The sequence below is a fragment of the Podarcis gaigeae genome, assembly GCF_964106915.1.
Source record: "Podarcis gaigeae genome assembly, chromosome: 4".
In the NCBI taxonomy this organism is placed as follows: Eukaryota; Metazoa; Chordata; class Lepidosauria; order Squamata; family Lacertidae; genus Podarcis; species Podarcis gaigeae.
In genome coordinates, this window is record NC_139677.1 from 82,507,135 (window position 1) to 82,531,412 (window position 24,278).

The 24,278-nt window shown below is 42.9% G+C and overlaps 1 protein-coding gene across 9 annotated transcripts in view; it reads left to right on the forward strand.

Moving 5' to 3' along the window:
• Window positions 1-24,278, forward strand: part of ATP8A2 (ATPase phospholipid transporting 8A2) — a 319,516-nt gene that overhangs the window by 160,103 nt on the left and 135,135 nt on the right. For all 9 annotated transcript variants that reach the window (XM_083736150.1, XM_083736149.1, XM_083736151.1 and 6 more), the window contains 2 exons: window positions 9,567-9,750; window positions 14,074-14,184. In XM_083736150.1, the coding sequence (XP_083592276.1) occupies window positions 9,567-9,750; window positions 14,074-14,184 (295 nt within the window). The remainder of the gene's footprint in view (window positions 1-9,566; window positions 9,751-14,073; window positions 14,185-24,278) is intronic.

The window sequence follows — 24,278 nt, forward strand, 5'->3', positions numbered from 1 at the left end:
ACCTGACCACAGATGGAGTGATTAGAGAGTGAGGTTTAAGAGATAGGTTACAAAACTGTTCACAGCATTTGCAGGATAATTCATGCTGCAGAATCCCAGACTCAGCTTATTCTCTGTCTGGGTGCCTCTACCTTAGTTTCCATCTCCTTCACGCCCCCCCCCCAAACTGAGGTAGTGGGTAGCCCTGGTCCTGGGTGAAATGGCATTTGCTCCTCTACCGCAGGCTGTCTTGGGCTGGCTAAAAATCCCTTCTTTGCTCTTCCCCTACTCCTGGCCATGTCATGCCAAGAGCAACAAACCACGAGCCTTGGCATGTCCTGCAGTCTGAACCTGAGCTCATGGTTTCTTTTACACTGAACCAACTACAAAGCCGTAACCAAGGTTTATTCTTAGCTTACCACTCATGGTTTGTTTGGGAGGAAATCACAGTTTTCATTAAACCAAAGTTACACACGAACTGTGGTTTAACATGGTGTCCACCACTGTGGCTAAGTGACAGACCAAGCAAAGGGACAGGTCAGTGCTTTAGGGTTGCCTGCAGACAGGAGGGTGATACAAAGCAGGATCAGCACCATGGAGAGGCACCTTGGTGTCAGTGCCAGCATCATCCTTCAGCTGAGGCAGAACATGCAAGTTGTCTCAGCAATGTCCAGGAATAACTGGCAGACCTTTTGTATAGCCTAAGCTTGATACATGCTGACTAGGGGCCCTACCCCATGGATGCTGGGCAGTTAAAAGTCTGGTGCCATCCTCTGCAGCTGTTGGCTTCTTCCAGGCTCTGGGTTTTCAAGTTCAGAGCTTTCCTGATCCTCCAGAGAATCTGTGGACCAGAGTCTAGCAGCAGACATATATCCTTGGAGTTCAGTGAAAGAGATATGTGACCCTGACATCACATGGACAGACCAGAATGTGAATCCTTGGGGCTCCTCCTTGGGGTTGCAGCTGGAGAGGGCACTCTACCTCTGAAGGTTCCTGTTCTTGGGCCATGACAATGTGTAGTAAACACAACCACTGAGATCCCAAGTTTGTAGTAATGAGTTAGGCTGGGCCCACCCTTTAAACCAGCTAGGTAGGCCTGGTTCCCTGGGTCTTCTGAACTCCCCACTCCCATTCAGCTGACTTAAACTTTTGCCTCACTCTGTCAAATAGTAGAGCTAGCCCTGTGACCGTTGTAGTTTGCTCTAGGCTGTAACTTGAGTAGTCACGTACTTCTCCTCCTTGGTTGGAAACTCTATATAGCTGAGGATGGAGCCAAACAATTATTTTTTATTACTTCCTGCTTTAATATTTATTTAAAACTTCTCTAGCAAAGACAAAAAATTATGACACCGTCCACCAAAAAGAGGGCAAGGAAATGGGCGTTAGCTGCAGAAAAAGATACTTGGCTTACAGCTATAACTCTGCTTGAAAATATTTTATGTTAAGAAAGAAGTACCAAGAGCAAAAGAGTAGGATGCCACATAACAATAAAGCCTAAGTGAAATATACAACATTAACAAATTTAGTTTTATCTTGTACAAACCAAGCACAAGGAGGAATCTTTTTTCCATTTTCACAATTCCAACCATCATACATTTTCATATTCTCTTCTAGTCCTTGTCTTAGAGCCTGAGCAATCCCCCCATCATTCCTGTCATTTGGCTTTTCAATAGAAATCGCAAATACATTCTATCCCAAACATGTTACCAATTTGCTGCTGGGCTATGTTCAGCGTGTTACTAATATAAAGCCTTGATGACTTGGGACCAGTTCACCTGCAAGATCACTTTGTCCCATATATGCCCACTCGGCCGCTTCATTCTGCAGAACTGGCACTGTTATAGTCGCCACATAATAATAACGCTGGGCAACAATTTTTTACTTTTTGAATGTTGTCTAGATTTTGAATATTGTCTGATTTAGGGTATTTTTGCACTGCTGAATCAGGAAATGGCATCCATTTCTCTCCATCAGGTCAGGTTTACTGTAAACTGAATGGTGGGCATTGATAAAGGTAAGTACACATAAATTGCCTGTTGCTTTACCATTTTTCAAACTTCAGGGCTTGAACTTCAGTTTCTTGGAACTCCTGGAATGCTCAGCGGCAGGGAGGTCTCTCTTCAGAGTCCAACAGTAGTCAGCCATCATGACTGCGTCCCAGCGACCCTGATACCTGGTCTCCATCTCTTTCATGTCCTGGTGGAATCTCTCCCCCTGCTCGTCACTCATTGAACCCAGGTTCTCAGGAAACTGGTCCATATGTGAAAATAGGTAGTGCATCTTGACGCTCATGTTGCAGCCCAGGTTTCTGAAAGCAGTCAGCATGTTGTTGACAAGTTCTGCGTAGTTTCTGGCCTTATTGTTGCCAAGAAAGTTCTTCTCTACCAGAACAAATGCCTTCCACACTTCCAATTCCACTTTGTTAATTGACTTTCCAAACTCTGGATCTCTGATGAGCTGACGGATCTGAGGACCGTCAAAGATGCCAACTTTCAACTTCTCCATGGTCAATCCTGGAAAAGCCTGGCACAAGTAAGTGAAGCAGTCACTATCCTTGTCCAGAGCCTTGGTGAACTGCTTGATTAAGCCGAGCTTGAGGTGCAGCGGTGGGAAGAGTATTCTGTCTCTGTCCACCAGAGGGTTGTTGATGACGTTCCTTTCTTTGCAAGGCACCAATTCCTCCCGCACAGACCAGTCCTTCTTTGTGTAAGCTGAGCACGGTCCCTACTATCCCACATGCACAGAAAACATGGGTACTTGGTGAAGCCAGACTGTTGTCCCAACAAAAAGTTCACCATCTTCAGGTCAACACAAATAAACCACTTATGCTGATCATAACCAATTTTCTCCAGCACATACTTCACCGCTTCATAGTTCTCCTTCAGTGTAGTTGAGTGAGCCAGGGGTATAGAGGCAAACTGGTTGCCATTGTGTAGCAGAACACATTTCAGTGATTGCTTGCTGCTGTCAATGAACAGTCTCCAATCTTTGGGTTCGTACTGTGGCACTCCAAGCTTGAGCAGAAGCTGCGCAATATCTGCACAGTACACCAAGTCCTTCTCTTCCGAGAAAAAACAGAGGTACTCTTGATGCCTGTTGCGGAAGAAGCTGATGCGAGCACTGTCAGAGAGGAGGTTTTTTTCCTTCAATCTGGATGCCAACAGTTCGGCAGAGTCCTTTGACAAGCTGAGGTCACAAACTAGATCATTCAACTCCTTTTGGGAAAATGGATGTGGAGCATCATCTTCAAGAACCACTTCTTCTTCATGTCCTTCAACACTGGAGGCATCTTCGTCACTAATGTCAGGAAGTTCTCCGAAGATAGGCACTGGAATTTCATCACAATGAGCTACAGGATGATGTGCTGATTGAAGATCAGGATACTTGAGGCTCCTCCGGTTCTTTCTGTTGATCCCAGCCGCACCAATTTATGGAAGATTTTGAGGTTTTATGACTTCAAACTGATCCCTTTTCGACATAATCACCCAGAACTATCGGACCTGAATACTTCTTGTCATTAAAATAATCATTTCCAATCAAAACAATTTTTTGACATGGCATTTTACCCCAACCAACTTCTTCTAAAATGCTCCACACAAGCGTACATGTGAACAAAAACATAAAAAAATGACATGTGGCCATAGCTCAAAAACTTGACCTGATTGAGCAAAACCAATGTGATTTTTGGATTTAGCACATCAGATTCGTCCTAAATCAACTGAAAAAACGCAGACAACAAATTTGTTGTTGACCAGTGTAACCCTTCTGCATTTGTAAGAAATCTATCTTTTAGAGTGGCAGCATCTACAACTTGGAACTCCCTGCCTATTGACACCAGGCAGCAGCTGAAAATTAATACATTCCACAGCAGAGGTGCCACATTGAAGAACTGAAAATGCAAAATAGGGAAGGCAGCGTCTTCTATGGGACTGGTTTCCATTGGTGTTGGAATGCTGATGCTTTCGTGTTATGCATAATTCTTCTGCAATAATGAGGAGATCCTTATTTTATTTTTACACCACTGAAAGAAACTTTGTCCTTATTTTGTCTTTCTTGACAAGCAATTTGTTGGCGATTGAATTCCAAACCTTGGACTTGGAAGTCGTGGAAGCCTTTGACTAATTAAAACACTGTAAAAATTCAGTTTTTTAGTAGCCATGCTTGACAGGCTTCCTGAACATTCCGTGATATATTTGTGCATTTGTCTTCTTCTCCTGGGAACGGTGCGTGCTCTTAAAAATCAGTAACCTATGCAGGTCTCGAGTTTCTTTTTGGGGCTGTTTCCCATCGTACCTTCCTGGTGGATGAAGTCAGGCATGGTACGCTGAAATACTGGCGTATTTCATAGCAAAACCTGAACTGTTAAGTTCAGGGCAGACAGGCCCAGTGAGGACCTTGCATGCTTTAACAAAAGCTTTCAAGGAAGCAGGGTATCAAATTATCATGTTTTGTGTTAAAGACATTAATGTATTTAAATGTGTTATTTTAATCCCTGTTGCAACATAGAAACAGGAGGATATAATAGTAGCATCTGTTTAAAGCACAGCTTCCCCTCTCACCTTCACTTTTCACAAAAGTACCCATAAAGATTACGCAGCAGTTGGGAAAACACACTGTACTAAAATTTCAGGGAAGAAGGAAACGGCACATAAATCGCACATGGGATTTGATTCATTTCAGTTGTTTTCTTATCCATTTGATGCAAATTAGTGCAGGGAAGGAGCCAAAGGTGCTAAGTTTTGTATATATGCACACTGTTTTGAACAGCAAGTGATTATTGGGGAGGATCTCGAGAGTGTGAGTATTCCCACACAACTAAGTCCATTTTCACCAGAGGCCCTTAAAAAACATCTGCCGGATAATGTCATGTTGACCTTTGTTCAGAATTTTCAGGTGTTAATGTTCTTCTTGTCTTCCAAATAATACCTTCACCTTTTCTTGTTGTGGGTCAATACTCTGCCTGCCCCCAAGATGCTGACTCTAAGAGCTTCTAACACATAACACAAAAATACATACCATAATAACAAAAGAAACAATACCCCTACACACAGTTTAAAAGGCTGTACATTGTTTAAATAGCCAAAAAGCCTGGGAGAAAAGGAATGTTTTACATAAAGATATGAACTTCCCACGAGAGAGCATTCCACAGGCGGGGAGCCACTGCAGAAAAGGCCCTTTCTCACTTTGCTGCCCTCCAGACTTCTTGCAGAGGAGGCACACAAAGAAGGGCCTCAGGTGATGATCACAGGGTTTGAGTTGGTTCATATGAGGAGAAGCAGTCCTTGAGGTATTGTGGTCCTAAGTTGTTTAAGGCTTTATAGGTCAAAATCAGCACGGTCCAGTATACCTGAAGGAGCATCTCCACCCCCATCGTTCTTCCTGGACACTGAGGTCCAGCACCAAGGGCCTTCTGGAAGTTCCCTCACTGCAAGAAGCCAAGTTACAGGGAACCAGGCAGAGGGCCTTCTCGGTAGTGGCACCTGCCCTGTGGAACGCCCTCTCGCCAGATGTCAAAGAGAACAACAACTACCAGACTTTTAGAAGACATCTGAAGGCAGCCCTGTTTAGGGAAGCTTTTAATGTTTAATAGATTACTGTATTTTAATATTCTGTTGGAAGCCGCCCAGAGTGGCTGGGGAATAAATAACAACAACAACAACAACAACAACAATAATAATTTAAAGTATGCCCGGAAACTAATTGGCATCCTTTGTAGTCGGACCAGGATTGGCAGCATATGCTCAAACTGTCTTGCCCCAGTGAGCAACCTGGCCATTGAAGTCTGCACTAGCTGAATTTTCTGAATCGATCAGAGTGGCATCTCTGCCACATTAAAAACTGGGGATCAATTTACCTGCAGTATCACTTTCCCCCCACGTATGCCTACTCAACCTCTTCAGTCTTTGGAACTGGCTACAGGTGTCACATCATATTTTAGCGAGGCAGCTCCTACACTTTGGAACTCCCTGCCTATTGACATTAAGTAATGACTGCAAATTAGTATGTACCACAGCAGAGAGAAGGCTGGCCAGCATTATCTCCCTGCTGTGATAGTTTTCATACACAGGAGCGTTCACTACCACAGTCCTCCCCCCCCCCCACCTGCTGTCTCAAGTGAAACAGTCCAGAATTCTATCACTTCCGATTATTATCTTACTCTGCATAATGTGTAAGTCAGCTCTGATATTCCATAATTTCAGTCTGGCAGTGCAAAGCAATAAAAAGGTTTATGTTTTTGGCATAGTCTTTCCAGATTCATTTCCTATCTGGGTAATAAAAGAATGCTGAGCAACCACTACTCCAGTTTACAATAACTCAGATAAAGAAATCATGTTAACAGCGGTGTGTGTGTGTGTGTTTCTGAGCCCTCCCTGGACCCTGAGAAGGAATGGTTCAGTTTTCCCACTAAGCAAAGTGCATGCACAGAATGATCTCAGGGTATACAATGAAGCCTCTGTCATGCGGACCTTGCTTATTCCCAACCTGCTACTTTTTGCAAAAAGGGTCAAATCCCCACTGGGTTTCAAATAAGGCAAGTTTGAATAATTAGCCATCTGGCTTCCACCAGGATGTTCTGGCACAGAAAAGATGCAGCCTCACTCCTGTGTCTCTTCTTCCAGTCAGGCTACCTCCTCTTGTTCCTGAACTGAACACCTTCCTTTCTGAGCCCCCAACCCCTGCATACATAACCTTTGAGAAACTCCCACAAAGGAGCTGCCTGGCTTTAGGGAAGGAGGAATCAGTCTATTTCCAATCTGTGTCAGTTTTATATGGGTTTCTGCATAAGTCCGCTCTGTCTTCTTTCCAGAGCAATATTGTTATTTTAATTAAACACAATAATTCACATTGCTTTTCCATGAAAAATAAGAATTCAAGATTTGCATCCTTGCATCCTTTTATACTAAATGTGCATTTTCTTGTATATATTTTAACCTAATAATACTTGTCTCTATAAGCACTTGGGAATGTTCTTAGAGAAATGTATCACCAAAGTTGGAGAAGTGTAAAACCTGGGTTCCAATCCACATATGAACCCTGAAATCTTCTTCCTGTATTGCATGGCCTGCCATTGAGCTGTGTCTCCTTACCAGCCTGTGTGAAACCTGATGTTCAGCTGTGAGGAAGATGCAGTTATGCAGCTGGCAGCAAATCCCTTCCCTAGATTTTAACATCAGCTGGGAGGATGTGCTTCCATCCTGGCAACTGGGGTTGGGGTCTCCCCTAGGGTTGCAGTGGCTCTTTACAGTCTCCCTCTCTTCATTGTACAACAAAGGGTCCAGTGTGCTGGGGACCACCTATGTGAAGATGTACCTCAATACCGTTTGCATGTTTGTGATGCCCAAGGGTTTTTAACAAAAAATTGGCTGATTGCCTCTACCCTTATGCTGAGCTGTGTGCAGACAAAATTGAGGCATTGGCCCCAGTATCCAAAACCCACATTTTCACCCAAATGCGGGTAGTTGCAATTTGTACGCTCAAGATGGGGAGCCGGTAGAAACATGTGTTGTTGGACTACAACTCCCATCATCCTTTACCATTGGCTGTGCTGGCTGGGATTGATGGGAGGTGGACTCCAACCACATCTGGAGAGCCTCAGGTTTCCCATTCCTCCTCTAGAGTAGTTTACTTTGATTCTGCCAGTAATTCTGAATACTGTACCTGATAGTAAAACTTTCCAAGCTGAAATCTCAAGGGAGAGGGGGGGGGGCGGGGAAATTGACCATCCCTGTTAAAACTATTTATTTTAGTAAATGGGATTTATTTTGCTTTCTTCTTCTTCTTCTTCTTCTTCTTCTTCTTCTTCTTCTTCTTCTTCTTTGTCTTCTCACTGAAATATGACTTGAATATAGTCAAATGCAAAAATGATTAAGATCTCAAACCTATGAGACGCTGATTTGGCAAGCAAAACGAGTGGATGCGCTTCATTGTGAATTAATTGTCACCACTGATTTGGGTAAAAGGTAGCTGGCTCTTCTCCTGGCTCACAGAACACCTAGGACTCCTAACTGATTTACTCCACATATGCATGCCTCTTGGCTCAAACTCTGTCTGGAATTTTCACTTTAACGGTTGCAAAGAGGGATGAAGCTAGACCATAGTTTTGGCAGCATCTTATGTCATGAGCAACACATAAATGTTAGACTTTAACACTAATGAGCTTCAGCATTGCCTTGATCTCATTTTATAAATTTAACAGCTCCGTGAAATTATTAGTAACAAAGTTTATAATTTTTCCTTTTTTTTCAGTAAGACTGAGCCAAATCATTTTATAATATTTCAGCATGAGGGCTTAATAGGCTACCCAGTGTGAATTCCACACACAAACAATATTAAGAATAAGACGTGTTTTTAAAAAATAAATGGCTGGGCAAATCTCCCTGACCCCTAGTCTTATCTTCTGCATGAAAGCCTTTCGAAAGACAAAAGTAAGTGCTTGAAGGCTATTTGTATAACTTTCCGGTTAATTAAATGTATATCCAGAGTACTCTGAGAAACTGTGGCTTCCTAGGGAGGAAACCATGCAGATTCATAACTTTGGGATGATTGAGGTTTACATGGGAAGGAGGCTACCTTGATTACATAATGACCTGAACAATAAGGGGAACATGAGCCGCCCCTCGCCCCCGAAGTTATTGGACTCTCAAATTCCACCAGACCCAGCTATCATGGCCCATGGTCAGCAATAATGGGAATTGTAGTCCAGCAATATCCAGAGGACCACAGATTGCGTTGCATCAAAACTCCTCATATTGCCGTCTTCCTGCTCAAGAAGTTACTACTTTTGCTGTTCAATATGGCACCCATGTGGGTTATACTACTGAAAACATAGACTCCGAAACGTAGTTGTTGGCAAGAGTTCCTGAAACACCTGCTGAGATGCATAGCAGAGAATGCAGTGAAGGGAACTTTCAGACTGGCTGATTATTGAGCATCGATGCTGATACTTTTGTGTGGAGGTTAGATAAAATTGACAGCTAGTGTTTGCTGCCCCACACTTTCCACTGAAAATTTCTTTCACTTTTCTTATCAGACTTTTTTTTGGGATAAAAAGTGATGGGATAATTGCAGTTAAAAATCCAGGATAACAACCAAAATTATGTGAGAATTAACACACAATCTAATGTTCACCCTGCATTAGTTTTGTGGGCCAAGTGTTGCCGTCTCAGTTTGAAACCTCTCATTGAAAGCAACTGGGGGATTTGAACTTAGTCGTGTGTAGCGATTAAAAATAAACATTTTTCAGTTACCGATTTTTTTTCAGTCTGGTGTTTCTGATGTGTATTACATTCATGTATACAAAGCCATTTTCATAGCTCTTAAAAAGCTACTAAGCATTCACGTTTGCAACCTGTGCTCATGTTATTTATTTACAAAGAAATAAGAATACAGTGAATTATTTCTATATGTGTTTGAGGGGAAGGAGGATTTGGCATGCACTCTATACACTTGATGTGTTGGATCAGGAAACGTTCCAGTTACTGCCCTTTTTATATATCTAAATCTAGATTACAGCTGTCCCTCTGGAAAGCCATACATATAGCTTAGCATGTGGGGAATTGACCCGCGCTTTCTCTTCTCCTTCCTAGAGTGTCTCCTCTGCAGAAGTCTGAAATAGTAGACATGGTAAAGAAGCATGTGAATGCCATCACTCTGGCCATCGGGGATGGTGCCAATGACGTGGGGATGATCCAGACGGCTCACGTTGGAGTGGGGATCAGCGGCAACGAAGGCATGCAGGCGACCAACTCCTCCGATTACGCGATAGCCCAGGTTAGAGTCCCGCAAGCGAGCAGCTGTCATATCCTGTTGAAATAAGCATTGGCTGAAGGAGCAGGACGAACACCTCATTGCTGACCTAGAGGCCAAGCAGATTTTCCTCTCTCTTTTCTGTTTGAGGCTGCAGCCTTAAAGCAGATATCTCACAAGTGCTTAGGATCCTTTCCCTGGTGCTGGGCCATGGGCCATCTTCTCCCAAAGGCTTAGGTTTCTCTCTACTTGCCGCTGTACTTCAGACTCCAGTAATTGGGTCGAGAAAAGATAGTCATTACAGCTATTGAAGCTCTGCTAATGATATATATGTATATATATTCTTCCTCTTGACTTGGACACCTGTTGGTGGAGTATATTCCTGTTCGGCAATAGTAAATGGCGCTCTCGTTTTTCTTTTCAGTGACTTCAGGAGAAAACTATGAAGGATAGCTTATGATTTCTATTCTAGTTCTTCAGTTGCGGCCCATAGGGATGAGGAGAGAGCAGTTAGCGATGGGTGAAATTTGCCTTTTGGAAGAGGGTTGCATCAATGATTCAAATATTTTCTAAACTTTGACTGCATTTTCCTTAAAGGACAGAAATTTAAAATGTAGAAAAGGGTTATCTATTTATTAAAAAGAACTTAATAAAGTGATACCTTAATGTATCGCTGTAATATCTGCAGTGTTCAAACATACTTATCGTGCCAACCGTCTTAGAGGCTTAGCTTTATTGATTTTAATATCCTGACCACCTCCAGATGACCTGTTTGTTGAGCATTCATTCTGAATTGCTTCACAAAGCTTATGTGGAGGTAATATTTTATACAGCCTTTACTGAGCATTTGTTCTTATTTGTTTGCGGGGCAGGTACATAACAGTTTGGATTCTTCCTGCATTTAACCCAGTTTCCTTGCGGGGTGGAAGTGTTTCAGTGCATCTTCCTGCCACTTTCCAAACTGCACAAAGCCTGTTTGGTTTCTCTTTTTTGAAGCGGGCTTGTTGCATTAGGGTGACAGAGTGCTTTAATCTACTTTAAATGCGCAAACCTAAAGTTCTGGCATGTTATTCAGACACTCCCACAAAATACTGACAGCCTGGAAGCACCCCTTATCTGCTGAAGAGAAACAGATATTCTTTTCCTTTAAGCAGATGATACGCAGCACAGGAACCCCAGATTGAATAGTTCCAACTGGTGTCAATGCTTACCATTGCTCTGAGTCTGATTCTCACTCAGGGGTCCCATTCACACTTCAGAGTAAGCCCATTAATCGTGGCTTGAGACAAATGAGCAGCATGCCAGTGCATGCTCCTGAATCATTTTATACCACCCTTCGTTGATCTGAAAGCCTTGCTTCTTTGTGACATGCAAAACAGCATTTTGGTTTGGAGAAGCGTTGGGTGGAGTGTATTCGCTACCCTGGACTTCAGGAGGAAAGGGTGGGATATTAATATAATAATAATGATAGTAGTTGTTATTTTAAAATATGGTTTTTCTGCATTCCTCAGGGAGGTATGCAGGAGCCACTGGCTTGCCCCCCATTTTCCCAACCCAGCACATCAACGTGCAAGTGACTTGCTCTGAAAATAAGAGTCACCCTTCACTGTTAAAACCTCCATGCTTCTACTATGGTTGTTACTGCAGAGAACTGCAACAGCATGATTCAGCCTTCCCATCAAGGTCAATTTGTCTTTTGAAATCTCCTCCCACTTTCACTCTAATCCTGGTATCATGTTTCCTGCTGTTGCAATTCTCTGCAGTTGCGACTGTAGTGGAAACATGGAGGTTTAACACTGAAGGGTGACTTTTATTCTTATTCAATAATTAGCCAATGGAAAATGCAGCAGTGGGTGCGGTGCTTTTAATGTACTTCTCTTCCCTCTTGGTTTTAATGCATCTATGTAGGGGGTTTACTGTCTATTTGTTGGTTTTAATTTGCTTTGGGTTGCCAGGACAAGATAAAGCGACTGACAAATGTAATAAATAAAACAAAACAAATACAAGGGACCTGAGGCCACAAATAATACTTTCCTTAGGTTGAAAAACAACAGAGTACATCTCTTGCCTTCCAAGTTGTGGAAATGCTCCACCAGCTTGTTTATAGTGACTAGAATTTCTTGAGGCAGTGCAGAAATTGGATGCAGATTTTATTGTTATCCAAAAGAGGAATCTATTATTCTCAAGAAGGGATCACTTCAGTGATTCAGCCGCTAATAGAGAACCTTATTAAATGAATATTGGCCTCATGTTTCCTGAAGAAGACTGGATTATATTGCTTTCCCTCCATTTCACATCCTTCATTTCATTGAGATAATGAGTGCAGGCAGTCTCTCCAATGCCTGAGGCAAGCCCTGGCTGGCCGCCACCTTACGGTTCCAACTGCCATGTGATTGATCCTACAAGGTGACAAGCACCACCGGTCTGATTCAGGGCTCAATCCCACACTACTCTTTCATGCGCGCACACTAGGGATGGACAAGTCTGTCAATTTCATTTTTTCTCATTTTCCCAGTCTTGGAAGTTTTGTTTGTCTCATTTCTGTGCAGTTTTTCTTTTAGAAGTCTGCATGAAAATTCCTCCCCTAATGTGCTTGCTTTTGTATAAAATTTTGTCCTTTATATGCATTTTTTTGTAAGCAAATTTCCCATACGAATTTCCGTGCGGTATTTTCACTTGTATACAGATTTGTGTGTGTGCACACACTCCCCCCCTAATGTACAGAGTTTTGTATGCAATTTTTTAACTGGAGAAGTGTGAATTTTTGAAGATGCTTTATCCCAAGTCAGACCACTGGTACTGTCCACCTTGAATGACGATGGCTCTCCAGGGTTTCAAAAGAGTTCACAGCCCTGAATGGAGTTGCCAACCTGGGACCTGATAAATTCAAAGTTGATGCTCTACCATTGATCCACCCTCCTTTCCCATAGCTATGGTTTGGTTCATGTATTGGTTTGAGAAGTACAGATTTCTCTCCCATCTCTAACATATGCATTTCACTCATGCCTATATGAGAAAGCAAATATGTATGTATATTCAACATGCAAATGGAGCATTACTGCCATGATATCATGGCAGGGGGGTGTCAGGAGCTGGATGAGGGATTGCTTTCTGATGAGTATTTAGAGACCATCAAAAACAAATGAAATTGGCACCGTATGCATTTGTGGGAAATAGAAATCCTTGCCCCTTCCCCATTTTGGATCTCACATTCTCTCAGTTCCACCAGAGTCCAGGCTTGTGTGTGTGTTCTCCAGTCTTGATACTAGACTCTCCAACATGTTAAAAGATCAATTGTAGAATACCTGAGGCTTCAGAAGAGTTTTTGTTCCTACATTTTTGCTATAGACTGAGGAAAGTGCCTTGAGAGCCAAAGAAGTGTAGTCGATAGAGTAGCCTTCTCCAAGCTGGTGCCCTACAGACATTTTGGACTAAAACTCCCATCAGATGGGAACTGACGTCCAAAACATCTGGAGGTCACCACAGAGGCTGGGTTAGTGTGCTTGATTTGCATTGGGGAGGCTGGGTTCAAAACCCTGCTCACCCATCAATCACTCTCAGTTGCCCTGGGAAAGTCATGATAAATTAACCCATATTAAGGTATGTTTTGAGGGCTATTTAGGGGGGGGGTGCTGTATACCAGCCTAAGATTCTTGGAAGATGTTGTGATAAAGCTGGTAGCCAATTTTCATAAAGCAAAGAAAGAAGTAAAATTCAAAATGGTTCTGAAAAATGTAGGGAACATCAACAAAAAAGTAATTTGCCCAATGTGTTTCAGTGGAAACAATCCTCAGAGGCACAAGAATTCATTTTTTTTTTTAGTTATTCTAGTAAAACAACATCGCTCTGGGGATCTCATTAGTATTTTATTAAAGCTCCCTACATTTTTCAGTACTGTTTTGAGACTTGCCTCTTTTTCTTTAGTATCTGGCACTGCCCTCTTTTTCTTGGTCTACCAAGTCTCATAGGCCACGATGACTGGGGTTGTCATCCTATACACACTTGCCTGGCAATAAACCCCACTGAACACCATAGGACAAACTTCTGAATAAACATATATAGGTTTGCACCAGTTGTGCTTTAATTCTGGGCACACAGCCCTGCTCTGACTAATCCAAAGACTTATCGGAAGTCATACAGCAATGGAAAGTGAGTTGCATGGATTAACCATAAATGCAGGCTTACATTGTGTATCTCCCCCCATGTAAGACTTGTGCAGAACTGGATAATGTGTAACAAAGGCTGGTCTAGCAATAGATAGCTTCAATGGCTTTTCACCTTATGTGTAGACATGAGCGTGCATCTCTCTGCAATGTAATTTCATTGTTGGCATTTTTCTTTCTCCAGTTTTCCTACTTGGAGAAGCTGTTACTTGTCCATGGAGCCTGGAGTTACAATCGAGTAACAAAATGCATATTGTACTGCTTTTATAAGAACGTGGTGCTGTATATTATAGAGGTGAGTACAACCAGGAGTATTCATCTTCTCCCACCTGCCCTGTTATTTGATTATAGTAACTTGAAAATTACTGTTAAACATTATGTGATGTGCCTCATATATAGTTACCTGTACCTTTCATAGATTATAAATTAATCACCTATGTGTAGTAAGCTGCTTGTGTGAGCCTGTCCCCACAAGGCTCAGGTTTGTGCAGATGCCCTGTTCACATAACCTTGCATACATTCATCGCATCCCACAGCCGAAGGAAGTTCCAAAGTGAGGCACAGAAAAGATGAAACTCCAAAATACAATTCACAACTAAATATCCATATAAAGGTTTGAATCAAGTATCACGTAAACACAAAAACATCCACTTTGATTATTATTTACAATCTTGTTGCTAAATATATTTTTGTACTGCTATATTTCAAAGTTAAACAGCAATGCAAGCATAAAATTGCCAGGATGTGAAGAGGAGGAGACATAGGTACCTGAGGTTTGCTCTACCATGTAGACAGCCTACTTACCTGGGCCACAGGTGAACCATCCCTCACTCTTCTGCTTAACTTCAATGGGGTTTTAACGAGGTTTCTTGAAGAATAGTTCTTATCAGCACCATGTAACTGAACCACACTGGAATGCCATTTTTGAGGTCACCATCCTGCCTTTTTTTTGTGTTCCTCTTAGTAAAGGAGGAGATTGTTCTAAATGATGAAGCTTGAGGATAGCCAGACTGAAAAGTTGCAGAGGGCTACTTTTAGAAAGGGAACAAGTTTGGGTTAAGTAAACAATGAGGAAATGTCTGACAAAAAAACCAGTGCCCTCTGCCCCCTCCCCCTCCTGAGATCTCCAGGGTCACATTTCAACTTATTTCTCAACCCATCAAAAAATGTAAATGCCTTCTCTAGAATGCAAACTGGTAGCAGCTCATAATAACTGCATTTTTATTGAGTTTACAGTACGCATTTTCAACTGTGTTTTAAAGTTTCCATTGTCCTTTTTGGTTATTATGTTAGGCTCTGGTTTTATTAATTTACTGTCTGTTTACTAACTGTTGATACACATAAAACATTGTTCCTTGATTCTGGTGACTTTGCAGATGTCATATAAATCCCTGTAGCATTAGAAGGAAAACTCTTTCCCTTGAGAGGGGAGCTCTGGAAGCAAGGCATATCCTGTTTGAAATCAATAGTAAAATGCTCACTGATTTTAATGGCTCCGGACTGCAAGCTCTGTATAATTAACAAGTCAGGAACAGAACCGAGGGATGCTCCCTTTTTGTCAGGTTTCATTTATTCTGGCATTCATTGAATGCATTGCTTTGGTGAGGCAAAGATACATAGGTCTTGTTCATGTGTTACTCTAAGCCAGTGTTTCCCAGACTTGGGTCTCCAGCTGTTTTTGAACTACAGTTCCCATCATCTCTGACCACTGGTCCTGCTAGGTAGGGATGATGGGAGTTGTAGTCCAAAACCAGCTGGAGACCCAAGTTTGGGAAACGCTGACTTAGAGTAAGCCAGAGAAAGAAGCATCTGCACAATCTAGGCCTCGGTTTGTGAAGCATGTAGATTCAGGGGAAAATCATGCTCCATGATGAAGAGCCTAAGTTAGATCATTTAAATGACTTGTCAAGTTATTGTTACTTCCGTTTTCAGGAAGAAAGGGAAATCTTGCTATGAAATGTGGTTTATGCAGTTGAATGTCATTGTAATCCAAAGACGTCCAAGTAGTAGTCAACTCTGATACACATTTTTTGGCCTCTCTTTGAAAATGTATCCAGATGTCACTTCAGCCGTCTTAACAACCCCTAATTTCTATTGCTGCTGGTGACAGTTTATTCTATATTTCAACCTCCTGTTGTGTAAGGAAAATTACATCTGAATTGCTCAAGGGTTGCCCCTTCCACGACTTTAATCCATGATTGACTTGTTTTTGGATTCCTAATTTAGTATGTTAATCCCAAGAGTTGCCAAAGAATCAGTCACCAGGATAAATCCATGCAAGTTTCCGTTGCCTTGCTGTAATGTATTCAGTGGATCATTAGAGAGGAGTCCATCTTTATTGAAAGCTTTTGCCTCAAGAACTACGTAAGATTTTGTGAATGTTCAACTGGGAACGATCAAACAAATACCTTTCCTTACTTTTCATTTCTCCAAAAAAATACATGCTTCACATGACACAATTTGTGATGCTTCAGCCTTCAATTACAAATTGAATTACAAATAGGGTTTCTTAGATAAATCCCCAAATTCTGTGAGCGCCCAATTGATTGCATATCCACACATACCAGTGCATATAGCAAACGTTTTCAGTGCTGTGATTTTTATATATTTTTTTAGTTGAAAGAAGGGTTGTGTATATCATCACAAGTTCCCTGGGAAGGGACAATGCAGGACCAGCCATGTGAAGGAAGTAATATATGAACTGGGTGCTCCATGCTTTTTCCTGCTTGCTCAATTTCTCCTCTAAAAGGGGGGGGGGGAGGACAAGTGTGGCTTCTGCACATTTGAGGGTTGACACAGAGCAGGGACCTCTTGCCCTCCAGATGTTGCTGGACTACATCATCCCTGACTGTTGCCCATGTTAGCTGGGGTTGGTGAGAGTTGGAGTTCAACAGGTTGCCCATCTCTGACACAGAGCACCCAACTCTTAATTACTTATTCCATGAAGCTATGGCACCACAGTAGGGATGGAAAGACCTGTCAAATTTTCAGTTTCTTTTTTCCAGTCTCCACATTTCTTCAGCAATTTGCAAACGTTTCGCAATAAAATCCTCATGAAAATTCTTCAGCACTGTACCGCGAATTTCACCTGTGAAAACATTTTCTATGTTGTTTTGACTAAAGTGCACATATTTGCAAGTAATTTCTCCTAATATAATGCATCTTTGTACGTTATTTTCACCAATACTCAGCTTTTATGCACACCTTCCCCTAATATACACACTTATATAAACTTTGGTTGGTTGGAAAACCGCATCGCAAAATTCAGATAGTGTGAATTCCAAAGCATGGGTGCGTTCCACTTCTCGTGTTGTTTCAGAAACTGCAAATTTGATAGATTTTGCTTTAAATGCAAACTGGTTTGAATCCCTTTGCATCTCTACCTCAGGGCCATTCCATGTGGAAGTATTTTTGAATGCCTGAATCCTGGCTTAGATTATCGTATCTTAGTATTTATAACTTTATATTTTATCATTCGTGCAGCATCGTAAGTTGCTTCTGAATGCAAAATACCTAACACAATGGAAATAATTATCTGAATGAAATACAGGGAGTAAGTGTCTAGGAATTCTGGGTTCCTTAATGCTCTGGCCCTGTGGTCAGTTAGTTAACATAACAATTGTCAAAGTGCATTTGTAAAATAATTTCCTTCTCTTTGAATGTTACAATGTAAACCACATATATGAAATTACTGTCTGACAGAGAGAATTAAGTGACAGACTCCTGCCAAAAGGATTCAGGGGCATATTGGACCAATTAGCCTGTAATTCTGTTTTGAATTCAGAAGCTCTTTCTTGATTCCAAAATATATATTTTTTAAAAACTGCCTTGTCAGCATGAAAGTATCAAAACTCAGTGAGAAATTGGGTATATTTGATCATTCTCAGAGATCACCCTGGGAAGAGTGCGGGAACTGTCGTTCTGATGTATCATATTGAGGTATTGAATCAAACTGCGGCCAAAACAGCTGGGAGAGTTTCAAAATCAACCTTCTTGTTAAAAGGAAATCATATCAGTCTATGAGAAAGAGACACAAAAATAGGTACCTTTTACTAGATCAGCCTTTGCCAACCAGAGCCAGTGTGGTGCAGTGGTTAAGAGCGGTAGTCTTGTAATCTGGGGAACCGGGTTCGCGTCTCCGCTCCTCCACATGCAGCTGCTGGGTGACCTTGGGCCAGTCACACTTCTCTGAAGTCTCTCAGCCCCACTCACCTCACAGAGTGTTTGTTGTGGGGGAGGAAGGGAAAGGAGAATGTTAGCCGCTTTGAGACTCCTGAAGGGGAGTGAAAGGCGGGATATCAAATCCAAACTCCTCTTCTTCTTCTTCTTCTTCTAGATGTTTTGGACCACAACTCCCAACAGCCCTAGCCAGCACTGGGAGCTGAAGTTAAAACCATTTCGGTTTAGACCATCTGCTGCTGCTCAGAGGCTCTGAGACTCTAAAACTGGTTTAATTGAAAAGTTATTCTGCCTTTGGTTTGAACCGAGCAAGACCTACCCATTTAAAAAACATTTACTAATCCTTTTATGTGCAATGTAATGACATTATCATTGCAACCTTGGAACAAGTAGCAGTGGATTCTAGGGCCATCCCAGCAACCCTTAACAAACTACAGTGCCCAGAATTCCTTGAGGGGGAGGAACTGTGCTGCGAGTGTGCATTAAAGATATAGGATGTACGCAGACCACGATTTCAGTATCACAAAAAGAAATATTTTTAAGATGCTTCAAAATATTTGAAGGGGAGGGGAGCTGAACTGTATTACCTGCCTTCAATTTTTTACCAAAAAGAATATGATTGGTATCCAAGATCCAAGTAATTTCGTTGTCCCTGAGAGGGGGCAATGACAATAAAGATATTATTATTATTATTATTATTATTATTATTATTATTATTATTATTATTATCTGCAGAAAATTTTACCCAGTGAGGTAACTTAGGTAACTTAGATAATGCTGTTTGTTTTGTTATAACTTGGGGCACCTTGGGTGCACTGCGAGAACATCAGATTAGCTCCACTAGACCACCTGCATCATCTGGACCTCACTGTTGCCTGGACCCGCTACCACCTTGTCCAAGGGGCAGCAGCTCCACTGCCAGGAGGCCAGGGCCACCATACCACACTGGCCGCTCCTGTGTAATGACGTGCTGTCGTTGTGCCAGGGCACCTGTGCCATAGGTTAGCCACTCACAGCTTAGCACTTGGAAATTTTTCAGGTTCATTAGCAATCAAGGGGGAAGCATAGGACAGAATCCCATCATTCAAAAGGAACTGTGTTGTGTATAAACCTATGGGCCCAGGGGCTGTCTTGTTTTTCTTAAGGTTGATAATGTTTTTGTTTGAAGAGCAGTTTATATTTAAAAATAATAATACTTAAATACTTTTTTATAAGAGTCTCATCCAAATAGCAGGTTGGAAAAGCCCAATGTAGTATGCAAAAGCTGCACTATTAAAGCAGCAAGTTAAAGAAGGACCCTGACCATTAGGTCTAGTCGTGGCCAACTCTGGGTTTGTGGCGCTCATCTCGCTTTATTGGCCAAGGGAGCCGGCGTACAGCTTCCGGGTCATGTGACCAGCATGACTAAGCCGCTTCTCGCGAAGCAGAGCAGCACACGGAAATGCCATTTACCTTCCCGCCAGAGCGGTACCTATTTATCTCTTTGCACTTTGACGTGCTTTTGAACTGCTAGGTTGGCAGGAGCAGGGACCAAGCAACAGGAGCTCACCCCGTCACGGGGATTCGAACCGCTGACCTTCTGATCAGCAAGTCCTAGGCTCTGTGGTTTAACCCACAGCGCCACCCGCGTCCCTACTTAAGCAGCAAGTTACTCTGCTGCAAACATTTAAGTCCTGGACTTTTACCACTAAAATTCTTACTCTAATTCACTTGAATGCAGACTAATAATTAAGCACCTCCATACAGTCTTGCTAATTAACCACCAGAGATGTTTATTTTATTTAGGGATTTATTAAAGGCATATATAACCCAGTTTTTGAATGCAGGCATAAAATTTACTGCAAAATGCACAGCACATTGAATCCTAGAACTGCGGAGTTGGAAGGGATCAATGCAATGCAGAAATCTCCTCCTCCAACCTTTGCTTTAAAACCTCCAAGGAAGGAGAGTCTGTCACTTCTGATGGGAGTCAGTCCTACTGTCGAACAGCTCTTGCCATCAGAAAGTTCTTCCTTACGCTTAGTTGGAATCTCCTTTCTTTGTAACTTGAAGCCATTGGTTTGGATACTACCCTCTGAGCAGGAGAAAACAAGCTTTCTCCATCTTCCATGTGACAGCCTTTAGATATTTAAGATGGCTATATCTCCTCCCGGTCTCCTTTTATCCATACCCAACTCCCTCAGCTGTTCCTTGTAAGGCTTGCTTTCCCTTTGCCATCTACAATCTAAAAGACATGGCACAAAAGGAAGAATGATGGAGTGGGAGAAGGGGGGCGGGAAACAAACTTGAGTAACCGTTTCTAGGTTACGGAGTTCTTGTAGCAATCAGCTGAAGAAAATGGATTTCAAGGAGAGGAGTAGTAAAAAGTTGGTGATCTTTAAACAGAGCCTGTAGTTTCATTTCTCCTTTCCTCCTGTTGCTTAATGAAATGGATGCTGTAGATGACGGTTGAGGGAGGAGCCTGATGGCCCTGACCTTTCAACAGAGCAGATGGAGAGGCCTTAACATTCTCAGATGCTGGAACAAATCCCATTTTGTTCTTCATCTGAATGCTAGGAAGAGAGGTGTGCATGGGCAAAAGGGGCCTGTAGCTCTGACATTGTCAATGTGTTTAAAAGCTGTGTACATATTTTCTTTAAACATGCAATCATTTTTAATTATTTTTGTGTTAACCCCTTCTATCCTGAAAGCTTAGAGCAGCTTAAGAAATTAGCTTGACTAAAGGTGATGGCATTTTACCATTTATTTTTATTGGCTGGCATCTATTTTATCTGGCATTAAGGACATTTATTCTCTATGTGCCTGTAGAAATTTCTGGAGGGGGAGGTTTTTGTAGGGGACTGACATATTTTTTATTTTATCTGTGCTTCACACATACCCCACTCCCCAGTTCTAATTATTGTATATTTGGAGATGCAACTTCATGCTCATTGGTCAAAGAAACAAGCCAAGTGATCCATCTGAGTGTGAGTCTGTATTAACAAACAGCTTTCCAGTGTTGTCATTGGCGATGACAGTCCTTGGCAGGTTCAGACATGCTCAGTGAGAGGTAGACTCTAGGAGCGAAGTCATGACCCTCACCAGCCTTCACTTGCCAAAGGGTGACAGGCTATCCCTAGTCTGACTAATTGGTGCATTGTATCAGAGGAGGGACTGATTTGCTTCAGCTGGCGTTCATTAAACTGAAACAGTGAAAGTACCATATGTAATGCTTGGTCCCACCAGATGTTATATACCCCGCTGTAAGCATGCATCATCTAAGACTATGTTCCTGCTCAGTTGCTGAAATCTTCGAAGGAGTCACTGTTAGTGTCCCCCATGGCTTGGATACACAGTGTTTAACCACAGGTAGCCATGCATTCAGCATTGCATCCCCAATGTTGTGGAATTCCTTCCTGCATGAGATTAGAGCGGGCCCCCTCTCTGTTGAATTTGCAGTGCTCACTGAAAACTTTTTTTATTCCAGCAGGATTTTTAATTGATTTCTGATGTTGTGTTTTAAACTCATTTAAAGTCTCCTATACACCCCTGAGGGACGCGGGTGGCTCTGTGGGTTAAACTCGGTCACGACTGGACCTAATGGTCAGGGGTACCTTTACCTTTACCTTATACACTGCTGAGAGACAACTGATTAAGCAGTTTACAAATTGTTGAAATAATAAATAAAATAATTTTGCCAAGCCCAGACCCTGTGTCAGGACTAGGCCATGGGCAGTGGTCTAGAGACAGCCAGAAATTAGGAACCAAGAGACAAGGGAAATCAGCATTTGAGGGTAGTCAGGAAGCAGAATCAGAGGCAGGCCAACTGTCGAGGTTGAAGAGCAATGGAGATTGGAAGGCAAATCAGAAGGTGTGGCCTGCGGAACAAAGCACTACCAAAGAGCAAGACAAGAAATGCTAGAACTCGGGACAAGTTTGTTGCTCAGGCAGCATTGCAGTGAGACAGGAAGCCCGCATAAATGCCTTCCTGCTCAGAAGGAGCCAGTGGCCAGTCTGGGCATAGTCAGTCCAGAAGCTCCTTCCCTAAGAAGCTTCTTGCCACAGCTGTTAAAAGCACAAGAACCATGTTTTCCCCAAGTGCCAGTCTTAAGCTGAAACCATTACCCACTTACCCAGGGGTACGCCCCACTGAGCACTGAAACATACTTCAGAAGTAGACACTGTGCTATAAGTTAACTGCACAGGGTGTTCTTGATGAGCGCCCAGACATCAGCTCCTGCACAGTAGGAGACGTGCCTCAGCCTCTTTGCAAAGTTTTCACATTTGCCATTTGGATGGAGCTCCAATGTTGTGCTCACACGGCCCCGAGCTCACCACCACTTCGCCCTGCCCCAGCTCTGTTCAAGTGAGCTGCGGCTGGTTGTCAGAATGCTGCAGCCAGAAGCAGAAATGTCCAGGAAAATGCGGACATACGGCAGCCCATGTTGTTTTCGCCAGCCAATTTCCCTCATAAAGAGGTTAAAAAATGTCCCATTTCTTTGCGATTTTGCAAAAAAGGCTCAACAGTATGGCAACCCTACTTTAGCAGATTGCATCAGTCTGTTCAATGAAGCTGGTGGAGCTACTTACGCCTTCCGGACCAAAACAAAACTAAAACTTTGCTTGTTTTGCTAGCTCATGCCCTCGAACCAAATCTGCTATTTAAAAAGCAAGTTTAACCATTCTACCCATCTGTTCCCTTGCCTGAGACTGATAGGCTAGACATCAGTAAGCAACAAAAAGGCTGCAGACAGCTGGAATGCTGTAATCTTATACCCCAGTGTTGGCTTCCAGAAACGGTTCTCTCTTCCCACCCCCCCACCCCACTTCTAACCCCCAGGTCTTCCTTGAGCTCTAATGCCAGATGCACAGAACGATGTGGCTTATTAACCCTAGCAGTGGTCCCTTGCCAACCATCTGCAAATGGCTGTGCCAGAAGATCCTGTGGGTGAAATTCAAATGGCCCCAGCACTGCCTGAAGCAGCTCTTCTGAAAGCTGTTTGACAGCCAAGGCATCAAGTGCTAATGGAGCCAAGGCACGCATCATCTGGTCAAGTGCTGCTTAAGAGGCCAAACTTAAACTCACAACCCGGAGGGGAAACAACAGCAGTAGCAACTTCAGCCCAATTTGCTCTTGGGTAGCAGTCGCCTTAATGGCTGCAAGTTGTAAGGGAGGGAAGTTAAGAACAGGGCGAGCTCTGGGAAACGTCTGCCTGGCCTTGAGCATCTTATGCTAAGTGCACAGCCAATATCGATGAACTCACACCTGCTATCCGTGGACTTCCTTTAGATTTTGAACTAGAAAGTAGTGCCTGGAAGGAGTTGGACTACAACAGCCCTTGCCAACCTAGTGCCCTTCAGGTATTTTGGACTACAGCTGCCGTCAGACCCAGCCAGCAAGGCCATGCTGGCCAGGGCTGATGGGAGACATGGTTCAAAACATCTGGAGGGCATCAATTTGGTGATTGCGAAATTAAATGCCTTGAGTCCAGGGTTAGGAGTCCAGGGTTAGGAAGCCTATGAATGCTATATGACTAATCAAGGGACGTGGGTGGCGTTGTGGGTTAAACCACAGAGCCTAGGACTTGCCGATCAGAAGGTCGGCGGTTCGAATCCCCGTGACGGGGTGAGCTCCCGTTGCTCGGTCCCTGCTCCTGCCAACCTAGCAGTTCGAAAGCACGTCAAAATGCAAGTAGATAAATAGGTACGGCTCCAGAGGGACGTGAGGGGCAGATGGGGCTCGCCAACCTGGAAAAGCAGCCTATCTAGGAGAAGGAAAACTCTCATCCTAAACCTCCGCTCCCTTGCAGGGTATTTTTGAGAGAAGAAAAGGCTAAGGAGTAAACCCTACACAAATCCAAAGTGGAATCCTTAAGATAATTGGATGGCACCTTGTACACCTCTTTCCGGCAAATCCTGAAGCCACGCTGGTGCCAGATGTATTGCTCTGCTTTCGCTTGGACCACATCAGCAAGGCTGAGAGAGAAGCCTTGTCTGGGCAGCCCAGGACCTACATTCACACTGCCCAGGCTTGCGTCCTGGAAAGGTCACTTCAGTCCTGCTTGACTTCATCCCCGGAGGCACACACCATTGTCTCTTGAGACAGATGGATGCCACCATGCAATGTGTGCTATTGGGCACTTCTCATTCGAAGGCTAAGCAAATACCCAGGACTTCCCTATTTGATACAAACATAGAGGAGCCCTGATTGATCAGGCCAATTGTTGTTTA